Raw genomic sequence first — 19,294 nt, forward strand, 5'->3', positions numbered from 1 at the left:
TAGAAAATATACACATCTCCCCCAGGTAATGCTCAGTGTTCCCCAGGGAAATATGTGGCCTCTTTAAAACAAACCTCTCTATTGCTACAGACTACTCCATTTTAAGAGCTTTAAAAAAATACCTTAATTCTTATGTGGCAAAACTTATGACTCCCTCCATTGGACATCACAAATGCTTTGAATATCAGCATCCTGAGAATTATGTTTTCTGGGACATGGAATCACATCTCCAGGGACTACATAAGTAATAGAAAGGAAACACCAATTTTTCACATAATTTGAGCTCTTGCCTCCAGTTGGGTTGAGTCCAGATGGTCTGTGACGAGCAGCACCGGAAGGCTGATTAGCCACATAATTCCCAGGACAGAGATTGAGAGCCTCTACAGTATCACCTGGACCTCCATAATGACACCTTTGCCATCTTATAGAAGAGCAATAATGAGCTAAAATGCTGGGGTATTTGACTTGAAACCTAATACTCTCCTACTTAAAAATTTAAAAATGAGATTAAATGAATTCATATAATTGAAAGCACTTTGAAACTACAAACTTTGACTTAAATGTTTCATTTAAAAATATTAAGATATTATTAATATAGCATTTGCTCATGTTGCCATTTAGTATGGATGAAATACGAATGTATAAGATTTCTCAACATCTTAGATTTATGTCCATTAAAAACACTTTTTCTCTTAATGTTTTCTATTTAATTTCTTATAAGCTAAATATTCCCATACCACCTATATTCAAAATCCTACTACAAATAAAATTGTTTTTAGCAAGGGGTAAGCTGAAGTAATAAAAATATCTCAAGTTAAAACAATTTTTAATAGAAACTGGGGCTTTGGATATAGCAAACAGAAAAGAAAAAAAAAATCAGTATTTGTTTTTTCAGATTAGTGTTGTTTTCAGCACTGGCTGCCAGAGCACATATTAACTGAGAAGTCATCCTGGCAGTCAGCTAGGAGACAAGGGGTTTAATTCTGGCTCCTTCATTGATAAGCTCATTAATTTTAGATTTCAGTTTCATCTTTCTGAGCTTCTATAAAATCTTCCCATCTATAAAATGAGGAGCAAAGAATTTGACTAGATCATCCCTAAGGTTCCCTTCAACTCCATGATTTTCTAAAAATTAGAAAATAATTGAATTTAAAAATAATTACAAATAGTTGAAATTAAATAAGAAATTCCATTTTTTATAAAATTAATTTCTGAGCTATCTGGGACTGTAACTGAGATTTTCCATTTGAACAAATAACTAATGTCATTTCAGAACATTTCTTGCAGATTTCAAAAGGATTTTAATCTAAATCATTACAGAGGCAGATTTTAAAACAACACAAAACACCAAGTTTGAAGAGGAATCATCCTCTCATTAACATTCCCAGAAGATAATATATACAAGAAGCCAATTACACTTACATTTTCCCCTGGAACACTCATTTTAGACAATCTGTTCAAGTTCAGAGCAAAAAGCTCTAGTGGGCTTTGATGACAGAGAGAAAACCAGTTCAATTTCACCCTGAAGGCCCCGGCAGGTGAGGGAGGCCTCCTGCCACCTTCTTTTAGTTAACAAAGGGAAACATATCCAACCTCAAAACATGTAATAAATTCCATTCATTTTTCTTAATTTCAAATTTACTTCCAATATCTGTTAATGCATTGCAATATTTCTAATAAACATTTTCAATATGAGTGGTTTTAAAACAATGATTTAAAAAGTTTCAAAACAATGACTTAAAAAATTACAAAAATTGTAAGGAAAAGCAGTTCTCAAAGCTTTGGGGTGAAGCAAGAAAACACCTAAAGATCTTAATTTATACAAACAAATGTTCTTTTAAGACAAGCAAGCCCTTTCTACTGTTTTCAGTAGGCAGGCAGCCCTGGCAGGAGGAGCCCTGGGGCATGAGACACACAGACACCACCAGGAAGGTGATGAACGTGGGGGTATCACAGACTCACCGTATTCTCCTGTCTCTGCCGTAACTGTAAAGTCAAGTCACTCAGCATTTGACTGAGAGTTGCCCGCACAGCAGTGTTTATGCTACGCTGGTGACAGCTGCTTATGTATGTCTCAATGCACACCTGGTAAAGAAATAAGACAGCAACACACATGCTCTGCAGGTATCAGCTCATTAGCAACATTCTTTGGGATTAACTGGAGAGGATATCAAATCCCTCTTAAACAGAAAGTCAGCCTGATTTAGGACTGGTTATTACTAAATATATTTTAAATTCCTGGAAATTTGTTTTTAAGCATATAGGAAAAGTAGTATTTCCCTAAGGATTACCACTCTTACAACCTGTTCCTCTGAGCATCATAGGAGAATGAAAATTAGTGATTTTTAGATGTGCCAAATAATATCTAGAACCAACTCAGATGGCTGGAAATTAATCAGAAAATGCTCCCTTTGTGGTGAGATAGAACAGAATTTATTAACTCCTAGGTTATGAAGTATGGGGAAAGGGTTAGCAAAACCCTTTCTCCTGCTCTACGAATGAATTTGACCTTGGGTCAAATGTCTAGCTGTGTTCTTCTGGAAATTTCATAAAGGTAGAACATCAGCTGTGTTACTAGGTAGCATGGCTTACGGCAAAAATGTTTCCAAATTACTATGCTACATCTGAATTGAGATAACTGTGAATCAACCGTAAATGCCTGGTGGGTAGCCCCAGGTTTGGGCTTCCCTAGGTGTACTGACTCTTCCAACTGATCACATCCTCCGAAGGAATTCTGCAAACTCTGCTAATAGAGTTGTTTCATTAATACTGATCCTGTGTGGGATATGGGGCCTCTAGACCAAGGTGACTGCACTCACTGCGATGGCTCTCATCTCCCTGCACCTATGCTGTCATTTGAGAGCTGGACGTTCTTCCCTAGGCTACTTTGAGGACGCCGGGAATAACAATGCCTAACACTGTCCTGCTCTGTTTCGGGTCCTGTGTCCTGCAAACTGAATGTAAAACCAAGGCTGGCCTATTTGGATCTTGCAAGTCTCAATGCCTAGTTGAGCCTAAAAAGACTTGATGGTGGCTGCTTACATGGAGAAATCTCAACTAGAAAAAAAAAATCCCTCATTTAATAATATGATGCTAAAAGTTATGACTTTTTAGATTTTTTAAATTTATTGTACTTTAAGTGCTGGGGTACATGTGCAGAACGTATACACGTGCCATGGTGGTTTGCTGCATCCATCACCCCGTCATCTACATTACGTGTTTCACCTAATGCTGTATTTTATTGCCGTAATTCTTCTGGAAGCCACAGGGATAGACATGAAAACGCATGCTTTAAATTTGCCTACCTTTTTTTCCTCTCTCCTTATAAGGCTTTCAATTTTACAAAACGTATTTAGAGACACAAAATCAAAAAGAGGTATCTAATTTCCTAAATTATTTTTCTAGGAATAACTCCAAGATTATCTATAATGAAAATACAGGGCTCTCACCTACACGGCAAATTTAATTAAATGATTGACCACTGAGATGGGCAAGAGACTGAATTTTAATCTTTGTTGCTGCTTCTGCTTAAGCTGAGGAATTTTCCGCCAGGCCTCATGTTATTTTTTTCTTTCTGCCATGCCTATGTTTACCTAGCAGAATTAACTAGGTAAACACAAATATTTTTTAAATTTTATTTTATCTCTTATTAGTATTTCAAAGGAGCATTTGAAACTGAAAAACTGTATTTGAGGAAAAAAAAAAAAAAAAAAAGGCAGTCTTCTCAACCTGGACAAAACCCAGCAACCCCCAAGGCTGCATTTGAAAGTTGGCCTAGATTAATTCATTTCATAGTCAAGAAGCAAAAGCAAGTTATAAAGTGTTTGTTTTTCATAAAAGTATTTAGGGCATGTGACTTTTAATTCATTTTCTCAAATTATCATGGACACAGTGGATTTGAAGATACAATAATTTATGCATGCTTAGAAAAAAAGGTATTTCAGGCCAGATGTGGTGGCCCACACCTGTAATCCTAACACTTTGGGAGACTGAGGTGGCTGGATTGCTTGAGCCCAAGAGTTTGAGATCTGCCTGGGTGCAACGTGGCAAAACCCCATCTCTACAAAAAATACAAAAATTAGATAGACATGGTGGTGCCTACCTACAGTCCCAGTTCCAGGCAAGGGAGGATCACCTAAGCCTGGGAAGGTAGAAGCTGCAATGAGCTATGATATCATGCCTCTCCAGTCTGTGTGACAGAGACCCTACATACCCCCTTGAAAGGTGTTTTAATCCTGAAATGCTTCTACTTTTGCATGTGATGAAATGGTTTTAAAACTTTGAAAATCATCTAAATGAGTGCAGTGATTCACTTTGATGAAGCCAAACTCACCATCATGTATCATTTGTATTTCATAATTTAACAGTTTTCTTTAAATCTTACATTTCCTCAGAAATCTTTTTAACTGTTGATCTCCAAGATCTCTAAGCTCTGACATTTTAAATTTCTGGAGGAATTTTAAGCCTTAAAAGCATTACAGATGAAAGAAGAGCTATTTTCAGAGCTGTATTACACACTTAATATAAACTCTCTTGAATACTGAGAGACATATCACTATAAAATATGTTTTAAAAAAATTAGACTCATGAAAGAAAGTGACCACATGAGGAATTGGATTTTCTATAATGCAGCACTGTAAACAGAAAGAACTTTCCAAATATCAAAGGTTGTTGCTGTTGCTGTTTTTTTTTTTTTTAAATGCCAGCACTGTTTTTAGTGTTTGGTTGCTAATACTCTAGGCATTAACACTGTACATGACTTAATGCAGGAAACATTTTATTCAGGGAAAAGGTAAGCATGTTTACTCAGCTAAAAAAAGTATTAATTTAAGAAACTCATTTGGCTATAGTCGGGAGTATAAAGGCTGAAGGCTATCCCACTAAATATAACAATTACCATGTATTGGATGATACGGCTCTCTTTAGGTACCCGGAAAGAAATGCTTTCTCAGCTATCCTGATATCTTCTAAAGCAAAGTTTCTTAAACTTCCTATAATAATAATACATTGGTAAACTAGTAGGATTCATAGAACTAGCTAGGGTTTCCATTTTTTAAACCTGTTCGTTGTATTCCAGACCAACTATTTTTAATGCTTTTCTTCCTCTATTTCAGAGCAGTATTAAATGAGCACACTGAATCAGAGCAGGTAAGAGAAAACCAAGTCCGAAGGCAGGCTGAATTTCTGGGAAAGAGCTAATCAGTTTCTTCTTTTATTCTGTGCATTATTGGTTGTACCTGCCCATGCTTTTGGCTTTCATAATGCAGAATCAACACTGGGAAAGCCTAAGTCCTGATCCTCTCTCTGCCAAAGGCTCAAAGGGCCAAGGCAAATACCTTGTGAAAAGCCCTACAGGCACCTGATCACAAGGAACACACAAAGACCAGGGCAGTGAGGAGGTTCTAAGGGACGCTTGGATTATTTCACTGATTTGTAGACATCCAGCTTCATAATATGCTAAACAGAACTGAGAGCAAACACAAATGGCTAATGACGCAAAATAACCCCAAGAGTAGAAGAAAAAAGAATAAGAAAACACAAGTCTGCAGGCCATATATAAACAATAAAAGCGTTACATCATTGAGTAAGCAGACTGATGGATAACAGTACTAGGTTAAACCCAGGAAGGAATCACTAAAGTATTTAATATGAAGTGGCACAGTGAAACAGAGTGCGCGCGCACTCACACACACACACACACACACACACACACACATATTCAATATATATTGTTCAAAGGGATCACAAATATTAAAGAAGATGCCACAATAAAAATGTGCTTAGCTTTGTAAAATACTTATGATCTTCACTTTGTTGAACTGTGCAATTACCTTATCTTTTCCATTTGAATGGAGTTGTTGGCACTGCTTTGTTAAAATCATGCCTAATATCGAGTAATAAGTTCCATAAAGAGAAGACCTAGTATATTTCCAATTGGAAAACTTTTATAGGGATGAAAAATAATTTATGGTAATTAAAAATAGAAAGGATCAGAGATTAAGCTATAAACAAGCAGAGGGAATGTCTACATAGGGAAGATCATAAATCCTTCTTGAACTCATTAGAACCAGAGAAAATCTTGGCTACCGCTTTAAGTATAAGCCCCACGATTAATCATGCTGACAGCTCAGTTGCCAGGCTATTTCCTATTCTTTCCTTCCCAAGACAGATGAATAAGTGGGTATGTGGCAAGAGGCATCTCATAAAATTGGTCCTGCTGATGCAAACATACATATATACACAGGGTGAACTGAAGTTGTTTTTATTACTTCTAGAAAACAGCTGTATAAGTAAGTCAGATCACCACATTAGATAGGGAAGCTTGCTGGTTTTCCTTTTGGATGTAAATTCAAAAGCAAATTCTAAAAGTGCCAGGCATACCCGGAGAAATCTGACTGTGACTTGCCTCTTCTTCCCTTATTGTCTTCATGGCTTAAGTTGGCATATTAAAATGGCTTAAGACACCTTAACCCATCCATTGCTGCACCTTCCCAGATGCCATCTACTTGGTCTACAGAAGGTCTGCTGAGACCCTCTGTCCTATGAACCAGTCCAAAATGAAGCAGAGACACTGGTCTGTGTGTCTTCTAACTCCAAACAACTTCAAGAGCCAAGCAAGTGAGAGGTTTAAGGGAGATGTGGAAATTCCTTGCCAAAGAAGCACTAGCTTGCTCAAAGCCTATCTGGCAGTAACTAGCTAAAGAACAGACTCCTCAGCGGAGTCAAACCAGAATCCAGAGAGACTGGCACACAGGAAAGAAAGGGTTTCAGGAAGAAAAAGTCAAGCTCCTCGAAATACGATTTCCTCAGTCTAGTGGTCTCAACTGGTTGGAGGCCCTGGTCCTGTTTCCTTTGCTAGTTTTCCTGCCAGGAGGTGGGGTTACTCCTCCCACTCTTACAGAGAACGTAACAAGATGCTTCCAAGATAAAATAGATTAGGGTATTTGTGTATTTTTCTGTGGGATTATAACTGAGACTCTCTGTTTTTAAATTGTAGAACATTTTATTTTAGGTATGTCTCAGAAACAATGCTAATAAAAAAAAAGTATCACTGAACATTTCAAAAGTTATAAACCAGCCCAATCTAAAAAATACTTTAGTGACAACTAGAACTGTTAAATTAGAATCATTGGTGGCAGGTGTTGAGCTTCAATGTTTCTCAAGCTCCCCAGGGCAACAAGTGAAACTATTACTAACTTCTAGTTCTCCGATGTGTTATATATAATGCTCAGAAAAGATACACTATCGATATGGAAAGATATTAGAAAAAGTAGCATATTCCCAATGGCCACTTGAATCCACGGTCATAAAAAAAATAAAATGAATCAACACTTGAGCTTTATATATAAAAACACCATAGAACAATTATCTAACTAAATGTCTCAGTAAAGGTCTAAGGGTATAAGTCTCCTAAGAACTTCCGTAGGTTGCCAATATTATCATGGCAAGATTCTACTAACATTCTCTAAGACTGAGGGGAGCCAGGAAGAAATATAGCAGAGTGATTCACAGCACATGTTTGCAATATTAAAAGCCTGAATTTGAGTATCTAGCTGTAGAAACTTGAGCAAGCAAATGAACTTCACTTTGCTTGGGTTCTTTATTAAGTTGTGGCAGAGATTAAAAGAGAAGACACGTAAAATACTACTTATTGCTATGCCTTAGGGATTCAATGGCTAGTAGCTATTATTATTAAACAATATGGAATGAAGGGCTGGCTGGCTGGAATGAGTAATGATAAAAAGGTATTTTTCATACCCTGAAAGTATGCATCTTAGAGGAAAAAAATGGTATTTGAGAAAGATTTTGCTTGACCCTGATAGCATGCTACAGAATCAAAGACTAAAAGTTTCCATGAGTCAATAAAAACAAACCAGCAAACATGCATTTATGAACAAGGCTTTCTGCCTTTGAGAAATTCCACAGAGAAGCCTTCCGCAGGTATAAAAACCTTTGCAGTGGAGCAGCATTAACCATCTTCATGGCTGTAGCTCCACCTTTTCCACTTTTTCTTTTACTTCAAGACCTTGGCAATTTCTACTCTCACAGCTTTTTCTTATATGAAGGTAACGTTCCTTGGAAAACTCAACATATCTGCTACTCTGTGCATAGTATTAAGAGAAATCTTGGGCTCAGCTTTCAACGAATGAAGAGAAGGGCTATGTATCCATATGGAATTTTAGTAATGAGTATTCACGGAATTGAGCAGAAAGTGCTTGTTGGCTATTTCATAGTTGTCCATTTTTTAATTTGGTAATATTTCGTATGCTTCCTGTCACAGAGGATGCTGCTCTAAAAACCTTTCATTATTGCAGTTTAATTAAGCAAGCTAAATTTAGATACACAAATGAAAGCTGCCCTCTTATTTACATTTTGAGAGCTTAATGATCCTTTTATAGTTTCAGTACCTTGGAGATATAGCCTCATTTTTCATACTTAAGTACACATCCCACTCCCTGATCAGCAGGTTTCAGGGTAAACATTATTCGTGAGTAACAGTCAATGTATACAAGAGTAAGCAGGAAGAGAACATCTAGATTCCTTCTTAACATTTCCACAGACGTTTTAAATGGTTTATTTTAAGGTGCTTTTATAAACTGCTTCCCTGTTTCAAAAGTGGCAACGGCAAACATTTCACATTTACCATGCGGCTGGACTTACACTAAGAGCTTTTTATGTGGATTGTATTTTTCTGTCTCATTAGCACACTACCCTATGAGCAAGGATCACTTATTTCATCTACAGAGAGCAAACATGAGGTCAGCACAGGTATCCCAGGCAACACCACTGTGAAGTGTAGAGCCAGATTTCACATGTAAGCGGTGGGACTCTGGAGCCCATTTTTTCTCCCACCAAGCTCAAATGCCTTTATCATTATATCGCTCTTTGGTTATGATCTGTTGTTGTTTTTCCTTTCCTGGTTTTGGAAGAGGCCATAGTATTTAGTTGTTGCATCCTATCTGGATGGGCCTACTGAGTCTTTTTATTTTGGCTTCCAGATACTCTCAGTGAACACCCTTCACTCATGCCAAACTTGGTGGTGTGTGCCTATTATTCAGGAATTATATTTTCTTTCGAGACGGAGTTTCGCTCTTGTTACCCAGGCTGGAGTGCAATGGCTCGATCTCGGCTCACCGCAACCTCCGCCTCCTGGGTTCAGGCAATTCTCCTGCCTCAGCCTCCTGAGTAGCTGGGATTACAGGCACGAGCCACCATGCCCAGCTAATTTTTTGTATTTTTAGTAGAGACGGGGTTTCACCATGTTGACCAGGATGGTCTCGATCTCTCGACCTCGTGATCTACCCGCCTCGGCCTCCCAAAGTGCTGGGATTATAGGCTTGAGCCACCGTGCCTGGCAAGGAATTATATTTTCAATCATTCTCACTCTCATTCAAAAACCAGTTCTCGTGAGGTTGATACTAACAACCTCGAGAGAACCTATTCCTATCCAGGGGTAGTGCTGAGCTCCCTGGCAGCCCTCTCCTCCTGAAGATCCTCTGCTCCTTGTCATCCTCTCCCCCCAGTTCCACTGGCAGGGGCAGTAGCTTAGCACCTCTCCTTTCTTCCTTCAGATGGCAAAGGGCTAACAAGCCTCTTACACACCAATCCTGCTTCTTGCTATTCTCAGAAACAACACTATCCTTTGAAAAGTGAACCTGCAAATGATGAAAGCACTCACGGGGCTCTTAAAATTCAATTAAAGGTTGAGCCAGGTGGCTCACACACGCCTGCAATCCCAGCACTTTGGGAGGTTGAACCAGGTGAATCACATGGTCAAGAGATTGAGACCATCCTGGCCAACATGGTGAAACACTGTCTCTACTAAAATACAAAAATTAGCTGGACATGGTGGTGTGCACCTGTAGTTCCAGCTACTTGGGAGGCTGAGGCAGGAGAATCACTTGAATCTGGCAGGTGGAGGTTGCAGTGAGCTGAAATCATGCCACTGCACTCCAGCCTGGCAACAGAATGAGACTCTATCTCAAAAAAAAAAAAAAAAGATTCAATTAAAAGCAAACACTGATAATTATTTGATTTCATTACTTGTACAGAGTATATATATAAATGTGTTAAAGGAAAGTGTTCTTTCCATCTATATCAATATGTATTTTAAAAGTGACTTGTGTTGTAGTGAGAGGTCAGCTGATTGGCTGCTGCTTTCTCTTTTGACTAAAAAATTTTCTACATGCTCAAAAATAATTTTCTCTTAATTTTCACTTTTTAATACCACATGATACCATAAAAAGCACACGTATCTGCTAATGTAAGTACTCTCCATGAGCGCTGATAATTAGCCTTTTTCTCCATCATTTCAGAACTCAGAAAATCATTTCTTTTTGTCATTTGAATGTATACTCTTATCAGAACATAAATCCTGAAGATATTCTTTTCGAGAAATGGAAGGGAAATTATTCTAAGCATATTAAAGTTCAGCTTTGAAATGATAATGTTTCCAAAAGCCAAAGGCATATGCCAGACATTCGAGAAGCCAAGTTTTCTGTTGGACACATTCTTGGGAGTGCTGGAAGGCCATATTACTCTGGGCTGCAATACTGATAGAAAAAGGGAAGGCTTTATCATTACAAAAGGCATTCATCAGGGTTTTGAAGGGGAGGGGATTTAATCTAGAAACATCTCTCTAAATCTCCTACTTGGTTTCTTAAAAACTATTCTTTAAAATCAAACGCTTTTCAATGAATCTTAGGCAAATGAGACCGAGAAAGCAATAAGCCTGGGTAGAGCACGGTAAGGAGAACCAGTACTGTTATTCCCACAATTAAGGCCTCAAGCGAAGCAAACGCAAACACACAGGGCTCCGAGACACAGAGCGTTACGAGCAAGGACGGCACACCACACAGCATGCTTCCCACAGATCAATTTCTTAGCAGAAATTCCCCATGGTAGTAATCAGAGAAGGGTTCACTCCAGTGCTGGGGCTTAGTTCCACCCCAGTATTTATACCAATTAGAGATAAAGCAGCTGTGAACAGGACACAGGCAGTACTCACCTCCGCGATCTTCAGCACAGCACTCCCATTCAGATCAAATGTCGGCGTGTAGGTGATGCACAGTAAAACCTTTAACAAGGTGTGAGATGAAGGAAGGGACAAGGGGTTAACAGTCTGGAAATTCACTGTTGTTTCATATGCCCTTTGTGGAGTCCTGTTTTTATGATTCTTTTGCTATTTGCTTTATCTGATGTTTCTTTATAGCCCACCCACTGCTTTCTCATTAGTGGCCACACAGTGTTTAATAAAGCAGAGACTATCCTTTACAAAATAAAGGCTGCTAATCTCTCCCCATGGAACGGACTTGCAAGACTGGCCAAAAACAGCATCTCTCAACAGCTCCAGGACACGTGTCCAGTAACAGCAAAAACCGAAAAAGAGTTGTTTAGTAGCAGTCATTTGAAAAATCCCAGGCTTAATGCTAGGCACTCCATATGAATTACCTAGGATGATCTTTTAAGAATAAGTGTTGTTATTATTGCTCCTGTTTTACTGATGAGAAAACTAAAACCCTATGATTAAATATGTTGCCTAAGGTCATACAGGTAGCAAGTTGTGAAGCTGAGATTTGAACTCAAGGACTGACTCCACGTGCTCACTAGGCAAAGCCATCTCCACCTCTTCTGGGAGTCAAAGGTGAGTGTCATTTTCTATTCCTATCCCCTTCCCAATCCACATGGAATTAGAAATTCTTTTATGGCATTTTCCTCTTCCCTCTTGCAGTTTCCTCCAGAATGCTGCATGGGGTTTACTTATTTCCCTTATTTTCCGAGATACACAGACAATGGGTGCATGACATCTGTAAGATCTTTAAAGATCACTAAAAACTTCACTTTCTACTTGTAGGCCTTTAGGGAACAGATCAATAAAGGCCTGTGGCATTTTAAGAAATGCTTCTCAATTTGTAAAGAGGGTACTCTCTCCCTCTTCACTTAGCTTCTAACTTTTCTTGCTGCAGAAAACAGACACGAAAGTGCTGGTTTCTGCTCCTTGATCTCAAACCCCACAGCCATGCCCTGCCTGCAGCTTGGCCTGCCAGGAGCAATCTTCTGAGCATTTTTCTCATCTGTTCAATTCATGAAGGAGCATGGAAGCCTAGCAAATTTACCTAATACAGGATATACATCTAATCAGCATGCCCCAAAACTGCAGTTGTCAGAGGTGAAAAGAAATCTCTCCCCATCTCATAGTCTTAGCTGTCAGCTAGGCCGGTCCTTCAGAGAAAGCAAGTATGAATGCAATTAGAGGGGAAGAAATACTTTTTGCCATATTTAGTCACAAGGGTGGGTATTAATTGCAGGTGTGTTCCTCAGTCTTTTGATTCTTAGAGAGACTTGAATCCAAGAATCAACTCCAGATAAAAATCGGCTCAGTCGGCAGGGCACAGTGGCTCACGCCTGTAATCCCAGCACTTTGCAAGGCCAAGGTGGGCATATCACTTGAGGTCTGGAGTTTGAGACCAGCCTGGGCAACATGGCGAACCCCTGTCTCTACTAAAAACACACACAGAAAAATTAGCCGGGCATGGTGGTGGGCGCTTGTAATCCCAGCTACTCAGGAGGCTAAGGCATGAGAATTGCTTGAAACTGGGAGGCAGCGGTTGCAGGAAGTGAGCCGAGATCATACTGTTACACTGCAGCCTGGATGACAGAGTGAGACTCTGTTTCAAAAAAAAAAAAAAAAAAAAAAAATTGGCTAAGTGCTGTGGCAACTGAGAAAAGGGGACTAGGTGAACAACTGCCCCTTGGCTTTATGGGAAATGAAGGCTTCTGTCTCCTGACAATCTTTGAGAGTTGGGATTTGGTAGGCAGGGAGGGATGAAAGCTGAGGACAGTGGGGTCACCAGGACCTACCCTGGGCTTGGAGGGAGGCTACACCTTCCAGACCCTGTGAGGACACAGTGGTGGTCCCATGGCTGGAAAGCCCTGTCCTTGGCTCCTCCTCTACTTGTTTTACCATGTGGCTTGATTGGCTACTTTCCCGTCTCAACTCAGACATCGCCCCCTCAGAGAGACATTCCCGGATCGCCCTCTCTAGTGTACTCCTCAGCACATCTCCTTGTTTCATCTACTTCAGAGCAGACATTGGTCTCATAAATGACTTGTTTGCTTATTTGCAATCTTCTCATTAGACTATACCATCCGCTGAGCCTCTGAAAGGCCCTCAGGACATTCTCACATGATGCTTTCTTACTTTGAAGTTTTTTATTTTTGGTGCCACGTTTCATGGCAGGGGTGTGGGGAGTCTGAGGTGGTGGTGGTGGTGGTGGTGGTGGTGGCCAGCAGAGGCCACTCCGTCCATCTGGGCTCTTGGTTTTTTACGTATTGACAATAAAGACTGCCACCACTTTACAATATGAAAGCAATGATGGCAAATATTTGGCTGCACTGGTTAATTATTAACATTGCTTACAGGACTGACGATCGACTTTCTGCCTTCCGTGGCTCTATGCATTCATACAAGGTACACAAGGGCAGGATTAGGAAGAAGCATTCAAAACTTGACCCAGTTTTCTGTGAGCAAGAGCTGCTTTTCGGCAGCAGCAGCTGGAAGTAGGAGCAGTTCCCATGGCGAGGTCTTCATGAGGGTGTTGAGTTAGCAGTATCAGGAATCAAGATTCTCAGGGGAATGCAGGAAGCTCGACCCCCTGTGTTGCAGGGAAGCCCAGCATATATAGAGGGAGGCCTCCCTGCAACAGTCCCCAGAAGCTGAGGATACCTACACCCCGGCCCCCAGCCAGTGCTGACCATGTTCACAAGATGATGGAAGGAAGGCTTTTCACACCTAATGTCTGGCCACCAATATTCAAAGACTCACTGTGTTCCGGGTCCACAAGGGGGTGTAGTTTTAAGGGCAAGAACTTCCCAGTGCCATACCCCCCTCCCATCTCTCTCCATCCAAAGATCTAACGGTTTATGTTGAAACGTCGCAGGTGCAAGAAGAAACAAAAAGTCGATCACTCCAGCGGAAGTTCTAAGGAACTCCTTTCATTGGTCCAGGGTCTTAGGGAAGGTGGGGGTTCCTCCCAGATTAAAAGTCCCCTTCTTCCACACCCCTTTGGATGCCATGTTTGAGTTCCCTTCCACAAACACTCCCGTCGTGGAAGCTGTCTTTCTCTCTCCTGGATTTCCCCTCTGGAGCCCCCTTCTGCACTCTCTCATGGAAGCCTGTCTTCCCCTCCTAAACTCCATCTCTCTCTGTTCCCTTCCACTCAGTGTGGAAGCTGCTTTCCTCTCCTGGATTCCATCTTTCTGGATTCTCTCACTCAGGGTGAGAGTTGGCTGTTTCTTTCTCTCTCCTTCTCTGGTTTCTCTCTCTCTAAATCACTTTCTACAAACACTTTTGAGTCTGGCATTTACTATGCACTGCGCCATGGTCCCCTCTCTCATTCTTGAGAGAGCAGGAGACCAAGAACCTGGAGAAACATCCTTTCAGGGGAGCTGAGGGCACCCCTAAACCCTAATATAACATATATATCTGAAAATAACAGGAAATAATGAAGGTAAAGCACACTAATGAAGCCAGTTCCTTAAGTTCCTGCAGTTTGTTGTTGAGAAGCACAGCAAATTTTAATTACAGGGCTAATGGTTCCATGCCCTCCTGGGACTCACAAAATATATAAAGGGCAGAGTGTCTAGCCAGGATGATGCAGCAGATAAAAATGACTTATCGAAACTGTTGATATTCCCAGTCCTTAGCATATATTAATTTGCCAGATTAAAACACAGAGTAAGGGTAGAAAATTTAGGGCAATGACAAATTGAAATCATCTGACTTCCATTGCATAATGAGAGGGCAACAGGTTTAGATTAACATTCTGAGCACGTTGGCTCCATGGAAAACAGAAGCAGCTAAATATTGAGGGCGATTTTATTAAAAATATATCCTTTACAGGGTCATTAAAGCATACTAACTAAATTAGCATGGAACAGCAGGAACTTGAGTGATGGGCAGTGTCTTGCAATCTATAACAGCTTGCAGAAACTGCCTCCATAAATGAACCACAAGGAAAACAGGAAAAACAGGGGCAAAGCTTTCCATGAAAAGGCAAAAATCGTTACAATGGCAAATAAAAGTCCCAGATCACTTTATTTAAAAACTGAATGGCTGAACAGCTACTATGTGCAAGAAGCAATCCCTCAATTTAAAATGTGCACAGAAACCCTGGGTTTACAGGAAAAAAAAAAAAAAAAGAATTAGACTTGAAAGGAGAAAGCAAAGCTGATTTATTGCAAGATTTGGGCACAAGTGGTAAGAATCTAGGAAATGTGGTCACATTAAGATTAGAGAGGGATGGATGTGGATAGATAATGATGGTGAGTACAAAATTGCAGATATGCTCTTCTAAGAACATTCTGAATTAATCCTCTCCCAAGGACATGTCCTGGTCATAATCGGGGGTTTCTCTGTCAGGCACACCCTGCCCAGTGCCCATGATCAGGGCAGAGCAGAGGCTGTGATGTCAGGGCCACAAATGGGACATGATCATGCATGTGATTTAGTGTTTAATTGCCGTGTGACTTTGTCTATGTCCTCTAGCCCTTTACCTTTAAAATTCCCATCCCAGCTCCCAAGGATATTTACAGGAACAAATAAATTAAATGAACGTTTAAAGAAATAGTGCAGATGAGACAGATCTCTAAGGCTGCCTTCTCACAGAAGATACACAAGTCTCATTTCATGTAGCTCATGGTAGCTATTCCAACATAAATGATTAAGCTTATTTCAAGTAAAAGGAACTTAGAAATGTCAGATAATCCATATTGAGAAACATAAAACCTTTGGTTTTCACTCCATGTCTTAACAAAGCCACAAGTTATCATTTTTCTGACCCAGCTCCACTTTCTTCTTTCTGTTCTTTTAGACTATTATTCAATTCCAGTCATTATTCACTAAGGTTCTAATTGTTGTGGGATTACAAATATAAAGGAAGCACAGTCTTTTGACGAAAAAGGAAAAAAAAAAAACAAAAAATATCATCATCTATTGGAGAAATGAATGCCTGCAACTTTTCTTCAAGGCTGTGATAAATGCTTCTGCAATTGTGAGGTATAGAATGATTTGGAAGGCTAGAAGACACAGTAACTTTGGAAAAGATACACTTTGCAGATGAGAGGAGATGTGAACAAAGCACCGATACTGGAGAGAAAAGGGAGGGAAAGATGCCTCAAGCAAAGGCAGTGTCATGAGCAAGGCATGGAAGTGTGAAAGCAGAGGCCAGGGGTGATGCTGGAAGGGCCAGCTGGAACTTTACTGCATGTCAATTTAAATGCCTTACCTTAAGTGTTTCACACATATTAGGGCTGGTCAGGCCAACAAATCGTAACCAAGAAGAGATAAACTAGGGCAAATTGGAAGTCAGAGAGATAAAACAGGCATTTAGTAAGATGTAGATGATGTCAAAGACAGTTCCTAGTTGTTCCAATGGCAATGAATTGGCATGAATTGGCTGTTGCGCATTTGGAAAAAAGATGCAGGGAAAGTGGAAGGCAATGGTCACCCATGTCTGAAACCTGGGTACCATCCTATCAACTGCCCTCCCACCAAGCCTTACTGTTCGAGTCAACCTGGCTGAAATCTCTCATACCCCACCGTTCCCACATATTTTACCAAGCTTTATATTAGATATTAATGAAGTAACAGGCCTTAGAGAATACAATTTGCTTAAATTGCCTAATACAAAGTATTTAATGCTACAGAATGAGCAATTTGGAATGGTTTAGATACACTACTTAAATGTGTATACTTACACACACACACACACACACCCCCCACTGGACTTCTCAGCTTCTTGAAAGTAAGGACTACCTTTTTTGAGGCCTGCTTGTTCACAGCACCTTGCTGGGCCCCAGGAGGTGCTGGGAGCAGCTGGGCCCCGGCCCGTGCTCAGTATCTTCTATCAAATGTCCAGATGAATGGTCAGCCTAACAGTTTCAGTGGAACTGTGCATCTATGTGCCTACTCATTACTGTAAAATGTGTAGACCAGGCATCCCCAAACTTTTTACACAGGGGGCCAGTTCACTGTCCCTCAGACTGTTGGAGGGCCGCCACCTACTGTGCTCCTCTCACTGACCACCAATGAAAGAGGTGCCCCTTCCTGAAGTATGGTGGGGGGGGGGCGGATAAATGGCCTCAGGGGGGCCGCATGCGGCCGGCGGGCTGTAGTTTGGGGACACCTGGTGTAGACAATGTAGTAAAACAGCCCTCGTGGTATGGAAGAAAACTGTTCTGGGCATCTGAATGTCAGATCCAGGTAGCCTGACTGGTGAAAGGCAATTTTTGTAACCATGTAAAGTAATACTGGAGTTTCAGATGATCTATTTAAGGAAGTTATAATTTGGTAATCCCTCATTCAGGATTAGCAAATTACATGAATCTGGCAGTACCTCATTTTGGATGGGGAGAAAATCATCTCTGGTAAAGTCAGAAAGCATCTCCCATGAGAGCTTTCTGATATTTCCCTTTATGCTCTGTTGAGAACCTATCCATCTTCTGTACTCATCATCATAAATGGTAACTTGCGTAGGATTTATGAGTTGAAGAGCTCATTTCTGTTAGGTTCCAACAGAGCCCTTTGCAGGACCATTTCCAGAGGACTTGGGGGTGAGGAAGTGATTCCTGAAGCGATGAGAGAGCAACTCCATGGCCAGGTTACATCTCCCTGTGTGTGGCATGATTCAGGCTCCCATTCATTCACTCAACAAGTATCTGCTGAGGTGTTACTACAGGCCACGCCCAGGGTAGGTGTTGGGCACACAGCAGTGAACAAATAGATAATCTCTAATCTTGCAGAGCTCACATTTGGTATGAAGATAGTCATAAAATAATGGATTACAATAAGCTGTAATGAACATTCCGAATGGGGAAAGGCACTGTCCTTTGGGGAGGCATATCAGGGTCTAACACAATAATACACAAGGTGTAGTGCTGTATTCATCCTTTCACGGAACTCTAAATTTCATGTTATAATACATATAATCAATAAATTAAGCCTAGGGAACAAAAAGGGTACCATCAAAATGTGAGCTGATTTGGGGGAGTCAATCTACCCCTAGGCCATATGGAGGGCATGAGGGCATATCAAATGAACAAAAAATTTATTTTTTCCTTGTGAAAAATTATCTTAATGAACACACGTGTCCTTCTTGGGGGATCTTTCTCAAAATATCAGATATTATTTATAAATCAAACCAAACAAAATAAGCTACTTAGGGCTCGAAAAAGTACAGCCCACAGAAGGCCTTGCATTTGTCTCTTGGTGCATGGAGAAAACCTTAATGCCAGGTGCATTTCAAAGCCCAACTCTGGCTCTGGCTGAGAATTTAGCTTTGTTACTTAACACGCATTCCCTTCTGGCCTCTCATGTAGATTGGCTTTAAACTTCATAAAGTTAAAAATCATTGCATAATTCCTTCTCTTTAGAAACATTCCAGTTCTTTTTTTACTGTCAAATTTGGCAGCAAGAACAGAAAATTCACTGATTCACACAGGACTATCGAGACATCAAATGCTCTTCTACGGGGTGAAGTGTGTACCTGACTTCCGCACGTCAAATGGAGTGTTAATTGCTGAAAGTGTACCTAGACCATGATATATCAAGAGAGGTTTTTTTCCCTCATGGTCCAGGCACAAAAAACAAAGCAGACTTAGTCTTCTGAAGTTCGCAAAATGGCACAATGTTTATCTTTGGAGTGAGGGAGGGATCGAGTCACAGAGGAAACAAAGAATTTTCAGAGGACATTTCCTTACTTTAATTTAAAGTATGGATGTTACAGAGTGATATAATGGACACTGAAGACTCAGAATGGGGGAGGGAGGAGGATAAGGGAGGTACACTACCCAAGAGACATGTTCACTAAAATCTCAGACTTCACTACTATATAATTTGTCTATGCAACCAAAAGTCACTTGTACCCCTAAAGCTATTGATATTAAAATAAATAAAATGTGGAATGACAAAGATGAGCTTTTTTTTTTTTTGTTCACTTGGTCAGGTTTTTCAATCTTGGCACTATTCATGTTTTAGACAAAATAATTCCATTTGTAGGGGGACTGTGCTGCTCACTGAACGATATTTGGCAGCATCCTGGGCTTCTAACCAATAGATGGCAGTGGCAGAACCCCATCCCCCAGCTCCTCCCTCCCACTGCCAGCTGTGACAACTGAAGATGTCTCCAGGCACTGCTAAATGTCCCCTGAGGACAAAATTGCCCCCGTGGGAGAACAACTGTTTCATTCATTTCTATCCCACATGCCTTGTAGACACAACTCAGAACTTCTACCA

General features: G+C 40.5%; 1 protein-coding gene across 2 annotated transcripts in view; it reads right to left on the reverse strand.

The window, feature by feature from the left end:
* The window catches only part of ARFGEF3 (ARFGEF family member 3), a 174,178-nt gene that overhangs the window by 95,313 nt on the left and 59,571 nt on the right, over positions 1-19,294 (reverse strand). For both annotated transcript variants that reach the window (XM_003926873.4, XM_010337561.3), the window contains 2 exons: positions 11,009-11,077; positions 1,963-2,085 (listed from right to left, as the gene is read on the reverse strand). In XM_003926873.4, the coding sequence (XP_003926922.4) occupies positions 1,963-2,085; positions 11,009-11,077 (192 nt within the window). The remainder of the gene's footprint in view (positions 1-1,962; positions 2,086-11,008; positions 11,078-19,294) is intronic.

The sequence above is a fragment of the Saimiri boliviensis genome, chromosome 4, assembly GCF_048565385.1.
Source record: "Saimiri boliviensis isolate mSaiBol1 chromosome 4, mSaiBol1.pri, whole genome shotgun sequence".
Lineage (NCBI taxonomy): Eukaryota > Metazoa > Chordata > Mammalia > Primates > Cebidae > Saimiri > Saimiri boliviensis.